We start from the raw sequence: 22,183 nt of genomic DNA on the forward strand, positions 1-22,183 counted from the left end.
TGTTTTTACCATCGATATGACGAGACAAGGGCTGAGTTCGGACGACACGCTAATCAACGGAGGGGGGGGCGGTAATAGGAGATACATGGAAATCAACCGTTGCTTAGCGTGTCATTCGAACTCAGCCACTGAAAAAGTTTCCCCTCACTTGACCTAAGTTGTTGTTTAAATTTCTCTCTGTCCCTCATTCACACACGTTGTTCTACTTATGTTCACCTGCCTCTCCTAATTCTGAGGCTACAAACCCAAAACTAAAAGGGAAGAAACATGCCTTTCAGAAGCCTTTTGCCCTTTCAGTTTAAAATCTGTTAGGGCGTAATCGTGGGCATGTTTAGGTAGATAAAAGTTGTTCCAACTCCCAGTATTTCCCAGCCAGCAATGCTGGGAGTTGTAGTAGGACTTTTATCGGGTTAACCATGCATTGGATTGTGCCCTTACTGTATTTTACATCTTTGCACTGCTGCTAGGGTTTATTTGGTTATTATTGCTTATGTTATAGTTTTAAACTTTTAATTTGTAAGTTATAGTTTTAATTGCTCTGAAACGGCCAGAGAGCTTCGGCTATTGAGTGGTATAGCCCACTCTGAGTTTGGGTCAGGCTATATGTTTATATAGATTTCCTCTAGCAACGTCAGGTCGCCAAGTCATTTTCTGTATCCCTGGTCAACCCTGGCAGAGAAAAGCGGCCCACCTGCTTCCGTCGCTTGCTTAAACACAAGGGAAGGCAAGCACAGACTGAAGAGGAAGCAGCAAATCCTCTATTAGGAACCTAGTGAGTCACATGGAAAAGTGGGGGGCGGAACCCGTAGGGTGCGCTCCGCCGCGGCCCTTATCCTTCTCTCGTTAAAATGCCCAAGCCCAAAGTTTAGAGGGGTTTCACCATAGAATTATAGAGCGGCGCCACTTGGCGCACATAGAAAACATTCGTGAACAATGGCGGTTAGCAATTTGTACAGGAAGTTCCGGCTGTGCGTCACGTCAGAATTTTTTAGTTTATGGGCGGCTCAGTATCTCTAGAGCGCAGGTACTTAACCTCCCGGGTTCGGCGTCTGGCGCTCTTAGTTCCTCCTTTTCTTTCGTTCCTCCCGGAGGCCTTTGTGAAAGCTCAGCTATGCGATCGCTCGGAGGGTTCTTGTTTGTCCTGGGAACGGCCACGGTGGGCCTTTATTTGCTGTCGGTGCGGTTGCCCGGAGAACCGCGCGCTGGAAGTGGGTGAGTTGGCGTTTCCCTCGCTATTTCGGGGGTCACAGGTTGAGTGGAATCTCGGTAATGGGCAATGCTTGACCTGCCACCTCTTGGAGCTGCGCTGTGATTGGATTCCGTTTTAGTCATGTTTAGAGAAAACCCATTGAATTCAATAGGACTTAAGTTGACATGACGGATTTAAGTCCAATTGATTTTTAATGGGTGTGTTTGAAGTGTGACTAAATCGGGATCCTTGTTTTAATGCCAACTCCGCGAAGGATGGGCTAAGTGAGGCGTTCTCAATTTAATTGCACTCCCGTGTCCCGAGAGCCGAAGGTCCTGAGTTTCTACTGAGGGCTCTGGCAACGGTGAGTCATCCTAAAAATACATCGCCGCCGAAATCCGATGCTACCCTGCGCTTCTGCTGCATGCTATGAACTAAGTTTAGGCCTGGGAAGTTATTATGAAATCTAATCGCGAGAAGTTCTGGAAATGTGTGTCCTCAAAAGCCCATTTAGCTGCAGTGATTTGAGGTCCCTTTAGAGTACATAGTAAGTGATCCTGATTCTTCTCTACTTTGGAAAGCACTTTTGATTTATTTTGAAATTGCTTTGGCAGCAGAAAGACATATGATTGACTATACCATGGCTTGTTTTTGTAGGCAAGAGAATCTGTTGCTGAATTCAAAATGCTCCTGTCCTAATAAATCTGTTGGTGAAATTACCATGGTGGTTATTTCATCTTGCCCCTGGCTGCTTGTCTGTGCATCCCTGAACTTGCCATGGCGAACATACCCCTACAGTTACACTGAAAAGAGTGCTCTGCATTTCTGATGACTTACTTCAGGCAACACGCTGGCCTGGTTCAGACAACACGCTAAACCATGCTGCTTAACCACAAAATGGTTAACAGACCCTTAACCATTTTGTGGTTAAGCAGCATGGTTTAGCGTGTTGTCTGAACCAGACGTCTAAAACTTATGTAAAAGGGTGGGTGGGGAGAACTGTGGTGGGGTCTGGGTCTTTCCAGAACAATAAATATAGCATATTCGATTTTAATTATCCTCATGGCTAACTTCTGCCAGTACTTTTTAGAGACATGTCTTCTCAATGTAGAGAATATTGCTGATTTTTTTCTATTTCTTTTGACTTTAGGTTATATACATATCAGGAGTTTGAATAACTGTTCTGTTAAGTTTTAAACAATTGTAAAACCAGCAACCTGTCTTTACCACAAAAAAGCTAAGCAGTAGCCCATCACACCCGACAGGTACCAGAATTCACTGCAATTCTTTTTTGCAATTCCTAATTTAGCACGTGTCTTGTAGTAATTAAGGCTGTATTTTAAAATTTTAAATAACTTCATTTCAAAAACAGAAAATATTATTTTCTGTTTTAAATTTTCACAAGCAACTAATCATATGCAAAATTTATGGATTTCAGACACCATGAGAGATTCTGAGTATTATGGAAAAATACAGCCTAAGTTAAAATTCTCCTTCTGTGTTAGAATCCCTGTTGAATAAAATCTAACTCTGACTTGTCATCTTTGATTAAGGTAGACTGCACTAGCAATTTAATATGTAGCTTGCTTTCTTCATTAACCAAGATTTGACTAAACAGCATCTTCCTTACTCTGCTACCAGCCCCTTCACCCTCTATTCAAATGGCTCTGTGATAGTATTAGGCCACAGGGTAAAGATACTGCTCCTGTTTCTGCTAGAAAAGTATCTAGTTGGTGCTTGCTGAAACCAACAATGAATGAATGGCATTAATAACTGTGTGGCCACAATTAAAGGAAGGACACACTTTTAATGAAAGAACTATGACTTCAGTTGCATGGACCTGAAGTAGATATAGAACCTGTTGGGTTCTTGAATTGCAGTAACGGTGTGGGTCAAACAAATTTCTTAGGACGATTTATAGATGAGAGATTGGATCCAGATTTAGGCACTTGCAACTGGGCTGGCATAAGCAGTTTTCCCTGCTCTTTCCTCCTCATGGCAGCCCATCCAGCCCTCTGAAAATGATAATGCAAAGGTTCAAGGGACTCTGCTAAATGGGGTTGGCTATTATGCGAGAGAAAGGGAATCCCACAAAATCAGGCAGAGGCACCTTCCATGAGCAGAGCTCTACCACAGAAGGTGCCTCCTCCCAATTTTGGGGATCGTCTCTTCCCCATACACTATCCATTCATTAGGGTCACCTGACCTGCGTAGCATTTTCAGAGGGGTTACCATGCAGAGTAGAGGGGGAGAGTTGCTTTCACCAGCCCAGTGTCACATGCCTAAATTTGGCTCCAACCCAAGTTTTAGCTTCTTAGCAAAAAATAAAATAAAAAATAATAATAAAAGGAACAAGAAATTTGCTCTTAAAGGTGAGCCACTGAAAAGTCTGGACTTTGTGTTATCAGCATTTACAGACTAGTTTCAGTTAGAATTCAGGTCAAGAGTTCAGAGTATATTGTTTAATGTTATCTCTTTCCTGATTCTTGACAAGCGTCAGCAAGTATGTTTAAATGACTATATACTTCCAATATGTTTATTGCCAATTGTTTCTAGCACAAACTCTTTGTAAGGTTGTTGAAGATGGATGATGGGGTGTAGCTGGGCTGAAGACTCTTCATCCCTCCATCAGCAGGGAGGTGTACCTAGAGCCAACAGGATCTAGCCCATCTACCTTGAGGAACTTTAAAACTTAGTTGAGAGGGTTCTCTTTATGTGAAGTAAAGAGAACCCTGTCCCATCTCTCCTCTTGGGGAAAGATTCCCATTGTACATTTTCTTACACGTGATTGCATAAAAGTGTGGTTGAATTGTACTATTAGTTAACTACGTCCACACATAAGAGATCTGTGACTCCACAACTGATCAGTGAAAGAACAACAAACAGCCTGTATTTCTGATGAGTGCCAATTGGAATGCTATAAATCTCCTTGAATGTTTCACTTCAGACATTGTTATGTATAGGTTTCTGGTCTTTTCCTGGCTGGCATAACACTGTACTGTAGACTAAGCTCTTCTGTAACTCTGCTTACCATTTCCTCCCCCCTCCCACACACACCCCATTCTTATAGCTGCTTATGATCTTTAATTGTTAAAGATTCATAATACTATCTGGATTTAAACAGTTCAGAATGTTAATGTTTAGTTTCCAAACGAACAGTTAGGCAGACTGACTCTTGATGTGGCAGTTCCCTCTAACCTCATTCCAGAAGTCCAGGTATTTGTAGACGCAAGAAGACAAAATGCTGTTGCAACTTAGAAGCTAGATTGGTTTATTGTCCAATGATAGCCCATGTTGCAATAAACATGTTAGTATTAAGGGTGACACAGTAGTTTTGCTTGCCTTACATAATTATTCTTTGGGCCACCTGTAGAATGAAAACACCTGGAGAATGAGAACACCTTCACTGGCAGCATGAATTGTTAGCAACTGAACTGATGATCCTCTTTGTTTATCAGGTCATTAAAGTTCCCTTCAGACCTAAAGGAACTACAAGAGCTTGCACAATTTCTACGATACTACAATACAGAGCATCATGCATATGTGCTGCTGCTGTTCTGCAGTGCCTACCTATACAAGCAGTGCTTCGCCATACCCGGCTCCAGCTTTCTGGTATGTATGCAATCCACAAAATACCAAGATACTGGGCTTGCAACATTCCTCTGAAAACTTATCTGCTCCTCTCCTCTAATGTCAGTGGCTTTGGAGGACTTGCCTAGCAATTCCTTGAACTGGGTTACCACTGATCCATATGTCGTTGTAGTATACTCTTGCCACTTGTTGAGTAGAATTCTTCCTAAGGACTGTGTCGTTCCATTCATGTACAAGTCAAGTAGAACTCTTTGAAGATGTGAAAATTACCTTAGAGAAGACCACTCACAGTAGGATCCATTCAGGGTATTATTGGGCTCTTCAGAAGATACAGTGAGAGCTAAACATGTATTATTAATTCCTCAACTCGTTGCAGCACCTAAGATTGTATTTGTGAGGAACTGGTATTAACATAAAGCTCTGACCATCAAAGAACAGTTCACCAAAGTTTGGCTTATTCCTCAAATGTCAATATTAATGAAGCTGACTAGACATAGAGAGGAGGCAGAGAACAGCAAACTTCATAAAGGTATATTGTCCATTTACTGAATTCTGGGTCAAAGTATAATATTGATATAAATTGATACAGACATTTAAAAAGGACGATATTATTACATTTAACAAGGACATTATTACAAAATAGAGAAATTGATAGTTTTTTCTATTTTGTAATAATATCGTCCTTTTTTAAATTTTTACTTGAATTTGTATCTTCCTTTTCTCTTGTATTCTTTGATACAACAGTATCAAAGAAAAGAATAAATTTATTTATTTATTTTATTACATTTATATACCGCCCCACAGCCGAAGCTCTCTGGGCAGTTTACAACAATTAAAAATGGTAAACATTAAAAGTATACAAAATTTAAAAACCGTCAACAACTTAAAAAACAGTATAAAAACAACAGTATCCATTTAAAAACAACAATTCTGGGGTCCATTAAAAACAAACTTAACGTTGTTAAATGCTGTTAAAATGCCTGGGAGAAGAGAAAGGTCTTGACCTGGCACCGAAAAGATAACAATGTTGGCACCAGGCGAGCCTCATCGGTGAGATCATTCCACAACTCCCCGATGAGGCTCCCCGGGGGGCAACCACTGAAAAGGCCCTCTCCCTTGTTGCCATCCTCCGAGCTTCCCTTGGAGTAGGCACTTTATTATTATTATTATTATTATTATTATTATTATTTATTTATTTATTTATATAGCACCATCAACTTGGAGGAGGACCTTAGATGTTGAGCGCAGTGTACGGGTAGGTTCATGTCGGGAGAGGCGTTCCATCAGGTATTGCGGTCCCAAGCCATGTAGAGCTTTATAGGTTAAAACCAGCACCTTGAATTGGGCTCAGAAACATATAGGCAGCCAATGCAAGCAGGCCAGAATCGGTGTTATATGCTCAAACCTCCCTGTTCCAGCTATCAATCTGGCCGCCGCATTTTGCACAAGTTGCAGCTTCCGGACCATCTTCAAAGGCTGCCCCATGTAGAGGGCATTGCAGTAATCTAATTTGGAAGTTACCAAAGTATGGACAACTGAAGTTAGGTTATCCCTGTACAGATAGGGGCGTAGCTGGGCCACCAACCAGAGTTGGTAGAAAGCTCTCCGTGCCACCGAGGCCACCTGAGCTTCAAGTGACCAAGATGGTTCTAGGAGAACCCCGAAGCTACAAACCTGCTCCTTCAGGGGGAGTGCAACCCCATCCAGAACCGGTTGAACGCCCCCCATCCGATCAGAGGAACCACCCACCAGCGGCATCTCAGTCTTGTCTGGATTGAGTTTCAGTTTATTAGCCCTCATCCAGTCCATTGTCGCAGCAAAGCAACCGGTATTCTTATGGCTTTACCTGTCATGATCAGATTTGTAATACTGTGCACTGTTCTGGTTCCCTGTCTCAAAAAGGATATTGTAGAATGGGAGAATATGCAGAAAAGACAACCAACATGTTCCTAACGTGGAAAGGCTAAAATGTTTGGAGCTTTTAGTTTAGAAAAATATGTCTATGGAGGGGGGGGATGTAAGAGGTTTATAAAATTGTAACAAAATAAAGGAAAAAAAATCTCCCTCTCATATAATGCTAATACTTGGGATCATCCAATAAAATGGATTGTCATTAGATGCAAGATAAGGCAAAGATAAGTCTTTCTCAATGTTTAATTAATTTTTGCAATTCTCTGCCTCATGATGAGGTGTATGTCCAGTGGCTTAAATGGCTTTAAAGCAGGATTGGGCAACTTGTGGCTCTCCAGATGGTTTAATCTACAACTCCCATCATCCCTAGCCAGCATGGCCAATTATGCAGGATAATGGGAGTTTTAGACAAAACACCTAGAGGGCCAAAGCTTTCCACCCCTGCTTTAAATGGTAGCAGATAGACAACTTCCATATGGATAGGTGTATAAATGGCTTTTAGCCATGGTAGTTGAATGGAACCTCCAGGTTCACAGGTCCTGTGTCTGAGGGGCTTTATGCAATGTTTGTGGGCGTCCTGGAGAGATGGCTTGCCACTGCTGGTAACGCAATGCTGGACCAGATGGGCCTTTGGTCTGATCTTAAGTTCTTATGGTTCATAAGAGTCCTTCATGCTTTCCCCACAGTTTATTATGGACTGGATCACTATCTAGTTTTGCTCTAACAGAACATCCTTGCGGGGGCTCTCTTTGGACCATGGATGGGACTCCTGTTGTGTTCTACCTTGACTTCTGTGGGTGCCACTTGTTGCTACGGCCTATCCAATGTATTTGGGAAAAAATTTGTTATCTACTATTTTCCTGATAAAGTTGCCATGCTTCAAAGGAAGGTAAGAAATTCCCTATCATTGTTAGAATTTGAACAGTATAAATTGCTGTGTGACACTGTAATGAATAAGGTCTATAGCTCAGTGGTAGAGCGCATCCTTCACATGGAAAAAGTCCTAGGTTCAGTCCCTGGTAATCTCCAGGTAGGGCTGGCAAATACTCCTGTCTTCATAGAATCATAGAATAGCAGAGTTGGAAGGGGCCTACAAGGCCATCTAGTCCAACCCCCTGCTTAATGCAGGAATCCTCCCTAAAGCATCCCTGACAGATGGTTGTCCAGCTGCCTCTTGAAGGCCTCTAGTGTGGGAGAGCCCACAACCTCCCTAGGTAACTGATTCCATTGTCGCACTGCTCTAACAGTCAGGAAGTTTTTCCTGATGTCCAGCCGGAATCTGGCTTCCTTTAACTTGAGCCCGTTATTCCGTGTCCTGCACTCTGGGAGGATCGAGAAGAGATCCTGGCCCTCCTCTGTGTGACAATCTTTTAAGTATTTGAAGAGTGCTATCATGTCTCCCCTCAATCTTCTCTTCTCCAGGCTAAACATGCCCAGTTCTTTCAGTCTCTCTTCATAGGGCTTTGTTTCTAGACCCCTGATCATCCTGGTTGCCCTCCTCTGAACACACTCCAGCTTGTCTGCATCCTTCTTGAATTGTGGAGCCCAGGATTTTCCACCCTGGAAAATCCCTACCTGGCAGTATAGACAATACTAAGCTAAATTGAGCAATGATCTGACTTGGCAAAAGGCACCTTCCTATATTCAGGGCTCAGCAGTTGAATCTACAGCCAGTATATTACACTTCAGTGGCTGGAATTTAAAGAATATCTGTTCCAGTGAAATGTATAGTAAGAGATTGATATATGTTTCAAGGAGAGGGAGGATTTCCAGGCTGCTTTTGTCACCTTGCAATCTTAATCCTTCACTTTCATCCAGGTTCTGCCACGATTTCTGTTGTGTGTAACCCACTGGGAACAAATTATTGCTTTCCACCAATTTTATTATACCTGTGCAGAATGTTTATATAGCGGTGGATCCTAGCTAGGCTTCTGTAAATGAAGGGCTTGTTCCATTCACAGATGGGGCAAGGATCCACGAGAAGATCCTGCCTGTAGAAGATGGGGAGGAAATTTTCCCCCTCCTTATACCCCTCTACTGTGTTCCAGAGGGTCCCCCAGCCCTCAAGCAAGTTTACAGGAAGAACAAGGGGGTGCAGGGTAAGGGGGGAAACAGTGAGAGTCATCTCCCATGATTTCCATTGGTGGGAGTCTTTTGTGACCAGAACTCCACTCAGAGGATGCTGTCACCAGCAGGAGCAAACTCAAGATCCCTGCTATAGTTTATTCCTGGATTATTAGTGATAATATCAATCGCCACTTTTATAAATGCCTTAAAACAATCTTGAGAATTGGTTGTATTACAAACTTTGAGAAAGTTGAAAAAAAATGTTGGTGTTTTTAAAAAGCAAGCAAGTGGGAATCACTTTGGCCTGATAAGGTTTTATTTTTGTCTGCGGCAGGTGGAAGAGAACAGAAATTCCTTGTTCTTTTTGTTGTTGTTCTTGAGGCTGTTCCCCATGACTCCAAATTGGTTTCTCAATCTCGCATCTCCAATCCTGAACATACCTGTGACTCAGTTTTTCTTGTCTGTTCTTATAGGTAAGATCAAAAGTAGTGCACACATTTATATACTGTTCTCCCTTTTCCTTTTTACATAGGAATAGACATGCCCATTTCCTCCTATTGAAATGGTTTGCATGATGCAATTGCCATGGCTTATCGTGTTGTGTGAACACAGGTAGCAAGAATTGATTGAGGGTTAGACAACCCTGAAATAACCCTAAAACCCAAGGCATGGCTTATTTGAGTGCCTTGCAAAAATGGTGCATAGCAGAACACAACAGCTCCCTTGGGTAAATTAACCCACGGTGGGCTGTCATGTCATGCAAACCAGGCCGTTGTGTATTCAAATTTGATGGCCTATCTTCTAGCCCTATAGTGGAAATTGCAAGGTGATTTGTAATTAAAGGTGTTCCCCCTACTTGAATTTATTTTTTTACCAATGTCTATTGACCATTGGCAAAGAGTAGTATGAATTATATAGTTAATATCCAGATGTGAATTAACTCCCTTTTTCTATGGTCCCTCCTACATTCCTTCCCTCGGAAGGCACTAGGAAAATCAGTCAGAGTGAAGATCCTTCTCAAACACACTTAATGTGAAAATTGAACAATATCCCTAAGTTCAGAAGTTCATCAATTCTCAAATTACTTAGGAAAACCAAATCTATCAAGAGTATGTTAAGATAAAAGCTTGGATTGGACTGTTGTGGAGAAAATGACAAATACTGTCAATTGCTCAAGTAAGAAAATCTTTCCAACTTTCCCTGTGAGCACTGAAGAAATGGATTCTTGAAATTCCCACATCCAAACCACACTCTCCTTTTTCTCTCCTTGATTTGCCTGTTTCACCTTCCTTGATGCCCAAATGTGTTGCCCTAAATATTTGTACATTCAAGCTATTCCTACCTTTTGTATTCTAATACTCAGCCATGAATATGACTGTGCAGGTCTGCCTGTACAAAGATCCAGATAAATCTCTGTGCAGGCAGACATTATCCACAGAAGTCAACGGTGAATTTGTGAGATATGAAACTTTTCTAATATGAGGATTCTCCTCTTTCTTCTGCAGGTCTCATCCCATATAACTTCATCTGTGTCCAGACAGGCTCAATCCTTTCACAGATCACCTCCCTAGATGCAATTTTCTCCTGGGGTACTTTATTCAAGATGTTAGCTATAGCCATGGTGGCATTAATTCCTGGGACTTTCATTAAGAAATTCAGTCAGAAGCATCTCAACATGGACGATAACCAGCGAGTTCATCTCAATGGGAGAAAGAGCAGCTGAATTGGTTGGGTTTGGGACCAGATACTGTGGAAGCCTATTTATGGGGAAGATGCAATTCTTTCTAACCAGTTGCTTTGTTTTTACTGGACTCTGAACCCCCTGCCACTGGCAGATTTCAGAGAAATCTGTTCTTAAATACTGTTTTTAAAAGATGACTGAGACTTGCATGTCTCATTTATAAAAGGCATTTGTGACCGTTCCAATGAATTCTGTACCTAGAAAGCTGTCAAAGGGAATAGAAAATCTTCTGTGCTGTGTGGTTTTGCTATCACCGACTTGAACCACTAGAGGCTAGAATCTGCCTGGAAGTAAGTCTGAGGCTGCTTCCTGCATGGAGAGCATGTTCAAGAAAAGATCACATGTAGCAGCAGTAATTGCTGCCAGTGACAGTGTGTTCTATGGGACAAGTGTTGAGTGGCTGAATAACTGCACTGAGAACTGAATCATGTTACCTCCCCTACTGAGGGAATGCATTTGAGCCTTGCCTTACTATCTCCTCCCCCCCCCCCGCACCCCCTTTGTGCCTCTTTGGGAATTGCAAAGAAGAGACGCATGGACAAAGGAGACTACAGTCTTACAGGACTGGCTTATTCCTTCCTGTGTGCTGAAGAGGTGGTGATAATAGTAGAGTCCACATGCTGTCTCGACCTTGTAGCATCAGTACGTGGCTCTTGCAGCAGCTGTTATGTTTTATGCTAAGGGAGAGTGGCACCTGGCAGTGTTAGGGCAGTATTATTGCTTTTTTCAAAACTAGTTCTGGTGGAAGTGCTACCTCTGCATCCTTCTTTGAGGGACCCATGCAAAGACAGACTACTCCTGCAAGCCTCTACTGACTGCTGGTGAAAAGGAGCATCTTTGTAGTCCCCAAATAGTTAGTGGATAATCTGTGGAGTGGCTCTGGGGAACCTCACTAGGCACCAAGCCTGAACACTTCTACCTCCTCAAAGAGTTTAGGCTTGGTGCCTAGTGAGGTTCCTCTCTATCATTTTCTCGGTAGCACTATGCATTCTGGAAAACCATGTTCTACCGTTTTGCCACTGGCCAAAGCAAAAGTTTTATTACCGTTTGTAACCACAAACATTTCTTTATGCTTCATTGGATGGAAAAAACTGTAATTCATGTTCCTTGTACTTGTGTTTTATCTTACTTGCATAATTGAAATGACTGTGTTGCTAGTCCATTGGAGCAGTCTGCTGCTTCAGCGGTGGGAAAACTTCTGTGAATGTGGCTGTCATTTTTTCCTTTTCCTTTGTTCCTTTTTCCTTAATGAGCATTAAGATCAGAATTTGGTACCCCTGATCAAGCCCATTGTTCTTCATCTCAGTATTCTGCTCATCTATCCCCCAATAGTAGTGAGCAATTGCCACTATTACAAAACCGTCCTTGAGCCTCCCATTTGATAAGGGCCTAATTCTCACTAAAATGGTAAACCAGTGTCTGGGTCATACCACTACTTCAGAATGCAGGTGAGGGCTAATGCACCTTTTTTTTATTAAAAAAAATAGACAGAAATCTAGATGTTAGTGAGAAGGGTAAACTAGACCCTTTTTTCCCTGATGTCTGTAATGAGACAATGTTACCATCTCAGAGTACCAGGCCAATGTTTCAGAAGCTACAGCCTGTTGTGTTTTCTTCTAATCTGCAGTGGAAGTGGTGGTGTTGATGGAACAAACTCTCTATCCTCCAGTCAAGTGGTGGCTAAACATCCTTGTTTACAGCAAAATTCTCAGAATGGTATTTGCTGACTCCATGACTGGGTTAGCACAACATGCCATGGCTCGTCATGGGTTATTTAACCCACAATGATTCATGGCATCCACAGGTGCCAGATTGCATATGCAACTCTGCTTGGGGGTTGTTGTGTCATGTGAACCTGGCAAGCATGGGTTTTGCGAGGTTTAAACAACCATGAAACAGACCGTGGTTTATGCAAGGATTATTTATATCATGGAGTTCACATGAGCAGGGGTAGCATAGTCAAAATGGCAACCACAAGGACCCTGCTTAAAAAACCATAGTGGACTGTCATATCATGCAAACAGCTTCCATGTATGTGCTCCATGCCAGGCAACTTGGAGCTGAGAGAGAAATGTGTGTGTCTTGAATTCATCTGAGCAGATACTACTGTACATCTAAATTAAGTGCCTTACCTACTGTGTGTGTTTATATGGCAATTGTATTTGTACCAGATAAATGGTAGTGAAAACTGTTGCTACAGTTGTATTTTGTGTAAAAATATCAAAGTATATATTTAACTACTTCAAATGAATGACATCTAAGCACTGTGTCTTTGTAAGAGCTTTCCTAACTGGCTACAGAAGAAAAAAGCCTTTCTGCTTCCACTCTGTTTACAGTAGATTACCTTCGACTATCAGCAAGAAAACAGCATACTGAAGGCTGTATTTTAGCTCCCCCTGCATCCTGCTGTACTAAATATTCCTAAGAACGGGGTACAGAGCCAAAAAATAATGCACTACATCCTTAAGTCATAATTGGATAAGGAAACAGTTTGTAGCTTCATATGTTTATATGGCACTAAAAGGATATGCTACCACACACATACCCTAAGAAGTGCTTGATTTCTTGTAGAAAAGTTATATTGTAGGATTTTTTTTAATGGGCAGAACTAGGCAGAGTCTATAATTTATGCTTCATAAATTAGTGTTTGGAGAAGCTCAGCATTTTTATATCAAGCTGAGTATATCACTACTGGTAACAGATAAAGGTAAGCTATTTGCATCTTCCTTTGTATCACCCAAACAGGTTTAAGTACCTAGGGTATTTTGATCATTTTGGCAAAGGAAGTAGATATAAAACACAGCCTTATTGGCATCTGATAATTAAGATCAGGTTTTCAGGTGGCTAAAGTATGTGAGATATTGGAGAGTCGCTTGAAGGTAGAACTGTGGTTTCAGCTAAAGAAAGAGGAACACAATCCTATACTTTCCTGGGAGTAAGTCCCATTGAACTAAATGGTACTTCTGGGTATCCATGCATAGAATTGGACTCTAAATTACTCTCTTAGGCAAAGAATGCCAGGTAGATGCCTGCTACAGGTGAGATAAACAGTGATCTATTAGGGTTAAAATTCAGCTAACCAAGTAGTAATAAAATAAATTTTATGTAGGAGGGGGTGGGATAGGATAGGATAGCTACATTGAAACTAGCTGGATGGTAGCATTTTTTCTTGAAGTGTCAACAAAATTGGTAGGCGACTGCTCACCATTTGCCAGCTAAGCCCCATTCTCCAAAGGGGGTAACATTCTTGACCAAAGCAAAAGTTAGCAAGCTGCTTGATTTCCTATTTGCTGAAAATTGAATTGTAGCTCAAAACTATTTCTGTAATCCCAGATTCCAAAAATTTGGTATTTGGCAACCTCAAGCATTTAAAGTTTGTTGTTGTTTAAATCCATTTTTAAGCTACTCTTCAAGATTGTAGTCTTTCCAAGGTGGTTTACAGCACTAAATCTAGCAAATCTTGACAAGATTAGGAGACTTGTATGGGTGTGTTCAGGAAGGGTTCCTGGTGTAGGAAAATAGCACAACTCTATTATGCAGTAATCTGATGATCTGAGAAACAGCAAATAATGAGAGAATAAGGTTGCAATCTTTTGTACACTTAAATGTCAGTCATTGAAATCCATATCTGAGTAAACATGCACACTATTGCACTGTAAGCCTACGCTCTTCTGCATAGCCATGAAGTAGCTGCAAAGCTCTTAAAAGCCCCTAAAATGAACGTAAGCAACTGTGAAGTAAAGCAAATCAGAAAAGCTCTAACCCAACCCCTGAAACTGAAAAAGCGCAACTGCAAAATAGTGCAAAGTAAAAATAAAAACTAGAGTAGGAAAGCTCGAAGTGCCCTATATCAAAAGGGTACAACTGCCAAATAGTGCCACTGTGAAATAGTGCCAAGTGAAATGGGAAAGGAAGCCTGTGTCCACAGCACGCTACTGTGAATGGGAGTGAAAAGAGGACAGGCCATACCCGATAATGACACGACAGAAAAACAGCCCTTGGCCAGGTCACAGATAGAACCCTAGGCACACCCAGTAAGCATGATTTAATTCGGGAGGGTGGGGCACACTGCAACACAACTATGTCAGAGCCATGTTTTTAGGAAAAAAGACAGTAAAACTACAAAAATGTGCTTTTTTGAGAGGGAAACTGCACAGTTGCTGCAGAGGGACCACAACATGTGTCATGAATGACCATGAAGTGCGCTCACTGCACACTAAATCACCCATGTAGATTGTGCTTGTAGTGCAATAGCCTGCGACTAAACAGTTTAAAAGTAGTACCAGCCGGAAGTTAACGTTTCAGTATATACCTGTTCCAAGATATTTTCTTTCTTTAATAGGACAGTATGGTCTTAATCACCAATTTCAAGTGCTCTAAGAAATAATTTTCATCATTCCGCTGGCACTGTCTACATGTACTTTTCAGTATATAATTAGCAATTCTTCAGGTTATATTATCCATAAGGTCTTCGGGGGGGGGGGGGGCGAGGGGAATCTTTGGAAATACAGAACTCCATCCAATAGCACATGCAATTTACCAAAAATTTACTTATACTGCCCCCCTGCCCCATATATATATATATTTGGTGTAATATATGTAACTGCACCACATTGGACATATGAGCCTCTAAGCACATGAGGTACACTGGCTTTTATTCCATGCATCTGTTTTGATAGTCAGTCTTGTTCCCAATTGTTATACGCTGTTCAATACAAAAACAAAAAATCAAGTTGCCTCAGGAAGCCATAGGGTAGGGAGAAAAGACAGCATAGGAGATGAAATTATCATTTCATATGAAACACAAAACCAATAACTCCCCTAACCATGAGCCACCATACCGATTGTGCCATAGCTGGACCCAGTAATTAAGAATTATAAGAGAGGGGAAAATGACCTGAAAAAGTCATTTGCCTTCCATTGCTTATTCTAAGAATGCTTTAGATTGCTGTGTCATTACTGGCAAACATTTAATGAGGCAGTTATAATATTGTAATGCCCTTGCACAAAATAGTTGTAACACAGCAAGAAAATTCACCCTTGATAACAACACACATGGCAATACTGTACTCATAATCTGAATAAGATTATTTGTTTGGTTTATGGCATTGAATTAAAGATTCAGTACTCGATTCTGCAACGAAGAACCATCTATTCCTTTGCAGTCCCTAATTTGCTATCAGAGTGTTAACACAAAGACTGGACTATTTTCCTACCCTACAAGAATGCATTTTATTGTTGTTGTTGGTATACTAAGAAAGCATTTCTTGTGCCAACTGGCTTGTTGAATACAAACTCAATTTAATGTGTGAAAAAAAGCATGAAGGCTACCCTCTTCTGCCAGTAAATGTGACACTGCTTTCTAGGAAAGGAAAGAACAATACAGTGTGTGTTTCTCAGTACCAGTATTACCAACTCCCAAAGTTCTGATCATGTCTCTTAATATTTAGTGCTTTGGAGTGTTGTTCCCAGAGAATAAAGTAGGTACAGTGAATACCTTTTGTTGGACCTATAGAACAAACAGAGCAGGCTTTTTAAAGAGCCCAAAGTCACAGAAATACCTGAGAGTCTGTTTCCATATTAAAAAGTGTTTAGCCCTCACACTTAAGAGAAAACTTTAAAAACGTAACTTGCGTACTCCAGAGAACAACAGCCATGTAAAATCTCACCTCTGTTAGACTGGTATGTTTTTAGGTCACAGTTCATCATGATCCAAATTTTAGGGTTAGCAATTCTATCCTTTTTGAGGGAGAACATGTACAGCATTTTTGGAATAATATAATAATAGCACTATACCATGTCTCTGTTTAAAGACAGGCTACATGCTATGTCATAGAAAATTGTATCCCTGTGACACATTCCCCCACTCTGCCTTAAAATCTAGGAGTACTCACTGTGCGACATGACATCATCCCGTGGGTTGCTCTGCCCCAAGCAGAAGGAACCAATGATATGGATTGAGGAGTAAGGAAACTCACCATGTGACACTACTGCAGCATGTAGCAAGTGCTCCTAGACACTAAAGCATTGCAGGGATGGTACTCAGCTGTATTATCATGGTGACCATAACATGTAGCTCAGCAGCTCTCGTTTTAACTATAGCAGCAATACCACTGTTTTCCTCCAACTTAGTAAACCTGATTGGCTTGTCTTTCCCCTTACTTGGATCTCTCTTTAGCTGTGAGATTATATTTGTTAGGGAAAATACAAAGGGCATAATAGGATGAGGAAAGATGAGATTATTAGTCTTATTGATGCTTAAAATTTACATCCAATGCTTCTGTTACCAGTTTATAATTGAACAGAAGTTGATCAACCTAATTTGGAAAAAAGAAGAAATGTTTCTAGAAGAATTCTATGCTTGCATTCAATGGCACAAATCGTATTTAACAATTTGGAATGTTCTACAGTTGCATTTAATGTATGAGGCTTAGACACACCCCAAAACAAGTTGCTAAATAAAGCACGACATTCTTAGGGTACCAATTCACTAGACATCTTAAATCAATGTCCCTTAAACCCTTGAGCTCTTTATTTTATTTATCTTTGGGGAGGGTCAAGACAAAACTGGGTGGATGGGTGTGTTTTAAATGTAAAGGGAAACACAGGGCGCACATTGCTGGGGAAAGTGGGTATCTCTGGAGACTGCAGCTGCCAGAGTCACATCTTCATGAATTATTCTTGAACCTTCAAGTAATCTCTTAAAGAACTGCACTGTGCAGCACGACATCTGCAGGTGCAGGATATGTGCAAATACCAAAAGTAAACAACCAACGACTACCAGACACAACAGAGACCATTAAATCAGACACATTCTCCTGATGTAGAAATGTCCTCTAGGAAAAGGCTGTACTTCAGTGGTAAGGCATGCTTTGCATGCATAAGACTCCAAACTTAATACTTCTACTTTAAGGATCACAAAAAATCCTTTGCCCAAAACTCCGGAAAGTTCACAATTCTGCATTATGTCCTGGGCAGGAAGGATTGGTATGAAACTCATCAAAGAAGAGATAGTTTGAAAAAGTTAGCACTGTGCAGGTTCTTTGCATGGGAAAAGCAGCATGTAGCTTCTTGTCATTCATGACAAGGTAACTCACTTTGCCTTGTTTCAAAAAAGGGAACTTTCCAAGAATATACGAAGCTAATCCTGGGCTGTTAAAACCGGAATCTTCTTGTGAGAGGGTGTGTTACCTCATTGCCAAATAGTCAGTTTGCTTGCAAATGTTATTAGCAAAGCAGACAGTTACCAATTCAGAGATCCATCCCAAAATATATTTTTGAGTAAGACACCCATAACATGAATGTCTAGTAATAATGAAGCAGAGTAATTGTCTGACCAGCAAGAATGGGCTAAAATTCAAAAGAAAAATAGAGTTTAAATCAGGGGTGGGCAACTTTGTCCGGTCCAAAAAAGTGTGTGGGTGTGTGGGTGGTATGTGTGTATTAAAAATGGTGTTCATAGCTGCAATGAAGTACCAAAAGGGTAACATTTAGCTGACACCTTTGGCACTCCACAGTATCTTACAGATGCCATTTTTTTCCTTTTAATTTTTTTTTAAATCAAATTGCTCCAAATTGGGAGGGTGGTGGAGGCTGCACTGGAGGTCACATGTGGTCTAGAGCCACGTGTTTCCCACCCCTGGTTCAGATCATGCCAAGCAAGCAAGCTTTCCCAAACGAAACACCAAGTTATGTGTCTGAATTAACTCTGTGGTGGTGCAGTAATATTCTGTTCTCTCACAGCCTGGCCCATATACCAATGGAATGGCATTTATTGGAGTGTGAATAAATAGCATATATGGGACTCTCAAAGATAGTAGTTCACCCTCAAGCTACATAGCTAGGCAGAAAGGGCATAAGCTGCTAGGAACATCTTTGTTCAGAATAAGCAGAGCTCAAATCAGTCTTACGTAAGGATACAAAGCTCAAGGAAGACTTGTCTTTAGAGAGGGAGATGCCGCTTCAAGTGAACAGGACTTATTTGTGTTTCAGGTGGATATTTCACCGTGTTCTGGACTGCAGCAGGAGGATAAAACATGCCAAGATGTTTTAGGATCTGCATCTGACCCATTTTACACTCCATGCACATGCAGCCTAGTACTGCTTCAACTTTCTGATACTGGCCTAGTACTCCATGTGTTATTGTCCATTGGTTGCTGCAACCGGCAAGATAAGACTGGCCTACACAGAGATAAAATTTCTGGAAATTTTGAAGCCTTGGGGATGGGGGGGAATGTTTTTCTCCCTTTTATCTTTCTGGGAAAACAATTTTGGGGGGAAATTTATATAAAAAAAGGAAAATCTAAAAATAAGCAACACTTTTTTTTTAAAGAGTTCTTTACTGATCTTAAGTCACTTTGTTGTTTTAGTACAGCATTTCCCAACCTGGTGCCCTCCAGATATTTTGGATTTCAGCTTCCATCAACCCCAGACAGTGTTGCCAATGGTCAGCAATACTGAGCATTGTAGTCCAAAACATCTGGAGGTCACCAGGTTGGGGAAAGCTGCTTTAGAAATACAAAGCAACCTTAATGTTCCTAAAGTTATATTATGTATACCTTGGTTTGCTCATAAAATTATAACTATCTTTTAAAGACTCGGTTTAGGCATGGTAAGCAACCATATTTACTTTTAAGAAGCTTTAAGCAATCTCAACCTATTATTCGAAGAGTGACGTTTTATTCACTTTTGTAAATAATTTCTATTAATGAACATCTTGCTTTTTGTTAATTCTGAAAGCTTGTCTCTCATTGCGGTGTCAAACCCATGCTTACCTACGCTAGAGGAACTAGGCTAATGAATTTATTTTAGGTAAAGAGGGTTCACTCTAGTGGCAGCAGTTAAAATTTGTTATAGCTGAGGCAGCATTCCCTAGTAGTGAGGTCTAATTAGGGACTTCCTATGAACTGTTCCATTAGAACTGGTGACAGTGGCAGGATAATGACAGTGTTTTTTCACATGTGGGTTTTAGATTAGAACTACATTAATTGACTGCAATAATATCTAAACATAACAAACCCAGAAAGGACTCTGTAGAACAAAACCTAAACTATCAAGAATACACATTTTCTTCCATTTTATGATATGGTGACTCTACTACATGTTGGGAAACTGAGCATGACTTGAAGCAGCCCTACATATTTATCAGTAAAGATACATTCGATCAATATAAGGAATGGACGCAATAACCGTGCTGGGAATCTTACAGAAAAGATTAAAAAGAACATTTCCCCCCACGGGTTCATTATTTCCAGACATTCTACACCTCTAGTCTTTCTATATAAGTCTTCTTATTACATCATCTTAAGAAACCATTGGGGCAGTAGGCTAAGTAACAATATATAAATACCTGTCTTACATTCTAAAAGAAAATATTTCATAATCCAAAGCTCTTCAATTTTTCAGAAAAAAACAAACAAAATGGTCCTTAGAAAAAAAAATCTTGAATTTTTCTGGGCCGTCACATCACTAGGCCTATAGAAGGTAATTAGGTCACAATACTGGCTCCTGCTCCTCCTGGGATGAGGAACCATGGAGCAAGTGAAATGGGACCAATATGTTGTGCTACAATAAACCCTGCTTTTAATCTACAGAAATTAAAATAAATAACAACATAAGTTATGATCCATGTAGTCCAGCTACAGAATTTTAAAAATATGGAATAATTTAACTCGTACAATACTGCTCTCTGTATTAGTAAAGCATTTCCCTTCATTTTGCCACTATGCTATTATTATTTTTAAAAAATCAAATTAAATGTAAACAAACAGCAGCACAGCATGCAACCCATCCTTGCCCTTCATTTTGGGGGTGGGGTGAGGGGGTGCAACTGCTACTCACTACCTTAAATATGAATCCTGCTAGGATACAACTTTGCACACCACACAAAGAGCCTTTCTTCCCTAAACGTAACTAGCTAGACACAAAATGGGGGCACAGCCAAGATCACTGTTAACACTTTGGCTATCAAACCAAATTATAACTTTTTTGTTTTGGTTTTGCTCCAGTTGGACAATTCTTTTAAAGAAGCCATGATTATAAACCCCAGTAAGTTGCTTAGGAAGAATGAGGTATTGCAGAAGGAAGGTGGAATACCTTTCCCTTAGGAAAGGCAATAGTGTCAGGCTCTCTCCAATCCAAAATGCATCACTATGGAAATATGGCTTAGGCTCCCTCAGACCCAAAATGAAGAGCATTTTCCATTCACAACATTTCAAATGTTACTTTGCATCAAGCCTGACAAGCTGCCAGTGCTTCCCTATCAGAACAGCACTAGAGAAACAGTGGAGAGTCATAAAGCATGGTCCACGCCATGCAATTCCCCTGGTTTCATCCAGTGACAACCCTCTCTTATTGTGTCCTAGCAGAATGTCCACTATAGCAGGAACAGTTCCAGTTTCTTCCTCCAGATTGTCCTAGGGATATGCAGAATGTGTTTTCCATGGCTTGTGAGTTCTTGATCTTCAACATCAATTTGTTCAATTTGTTTTTAATTGAAGGAAGTAAACAAAAGGCAGGTTATAAAGGAGAGGAAGATAACGGTGAGCTAAAGAGCGTGTCCATTTCTCTCTATTCTCCAGCTACTCCATGCTGTATCTCCTGATCTCACAGTGGCATAGTGGTGGTGGGAAAATGCTGGAGTGAGGCTGAGGCTAGAATACAGCTGCAGGATGTGACAACCAACCAAATACCAATTAAAAAACAAACACGATTAGCTCCCACTCTCACATGCCAGGGGAGCAGAGACTCAGACACACCTTTCCAGGAATGTGAACACCTTCCTATTGGTAATGCTACGCTGAGTACACTGATGATATAGGTTCACAGATTACTTCATCCACTGCTTCACTGGATATGATCAAGTCATTGAGTTCCCTTCTTTTATTTCCAGCCCTTCAGAGCCATGTGGCCTGGTCCCATGTCAAAATAGCAGCATCAGAACTTAGCCTGTCCATGTATGCTGTCTAAGACTCAAAAAGATTATTCTCTTTCACAGGCTTGCCTTGCGAACATTTTTTTGCAACTAATTATTTTGTCTATGGATTCAGACCACTCTTCAGAGTAAAAAGTGTTAAAATGCCAAAAATATGATACAATAGCTCAATTATTCAATAAAATACATCCCTGCCATTCATGATAGAAATGCTCACTGAGAAACTAATTCATCAGAACATTTCTCCAAAGATTCAAGTTATTGCAGATCATTTGGGTGATGGGGTGGAGAAGCAGCTTCTCAGAGAAGGAATGAAGAGAGGGCCCTTGGGGAATCAAAATGCCAGTTGATCAAATGGCTGAAGGAGGGAGGAGATTCATCATTACAAGGTTGCAGAGCTGCAGGCTTTACTGGTCCTCACAGTCGCATCAGAGCAGTCTCCATCTGAAGAGTCACCATCTGATTCTCCAAACTCCCCAGGATTCTGTATCACAAAACAAAGAGAACATTTGGAATTATTTATTGGCACTTTGGGTCTACAGCATTTTCATCTGAAACTTTTTTATCCCTCTCAATACAAAATGAAACCACATGCTCAACAACTTTGAGAAATGCTGATATAGGGAACACTGAAAGATCGGATTCCTCATCAAAAATCCTAGGAACTCTGTACCATGTGATTTATTTGAATACGTGGCTCAGCCCTTAGTTTCTTTGGAATCTAATGCATACAGTAGATTACTGTGCTGGA

General features: G+C 40.8%; 2 protein-coding genes across 4 annotated transcripts in view; one reads left to right on the forward strand and one right to left on the reverse strand.

Moving 5' to 3' along the window:
* Positions 1–16: 16 nt before the first annotated feature.
* On the forward strand, positions 17–12,750 carry TMEM41A (transmembrane protein 41A). The gene is made up of 6 exons (XM_063133233.1): positions 17–71; positions 957–1,212; positions 4,648–4,801; positions 7,419–7,580; positions 9,093–9,231; positions 10,264–12,750. The coding sequence occupies exons 1-6, from the start codon at positions 17–19 to the stop codon at positions 10,479–10,481; spliced, it is 984 nt and encodes a 327-aa protein (XP_062989303.1). The 3' UTR covers positions 10,482–12,750.
* Positions 12,751–15,143: 2,393 nt separating this feature from the next.
* Positions 15,144–22,183, reverse strand: part of MAP3K13 (mitogen-activated protein kinase kinase kinase 13) — a 52,277-nt gene continuing 45,237 nt past the window's right edge. For all 3 annotated transcript variants that reach the window (XM_063132342.1, XM_063132340.1, XM_063132341.1), the window contains one exon: positions 15,144–21,916. In XM_063132342.1, coding sequence (XP_062988412.1) covers positions 21,815–21,916 — 102 coding nt within the window. In that variant the 3' untranslated portion in view covers positions 15,144–21,814. The remainder of the gene's footprint in view (positions 21,917–22,183) is intronic.

This window comes from Elgaria multicarinata, chromosome 8 (assembly GCF_023053635.1).
Source record: "Elgaria multicarinata webbii isolate HBS135686 ecotype San Diego chromosome 8, rElgMul1.1.pri, whole genome shotgun sequence".
NCBI classification, from domain to species: domain Eukaryota; kingdom Metazoa; phylum Chordata; class Lepidosauria; order Squamata; family Anguidae; genus Elgaria; species Elgaria multicarinata.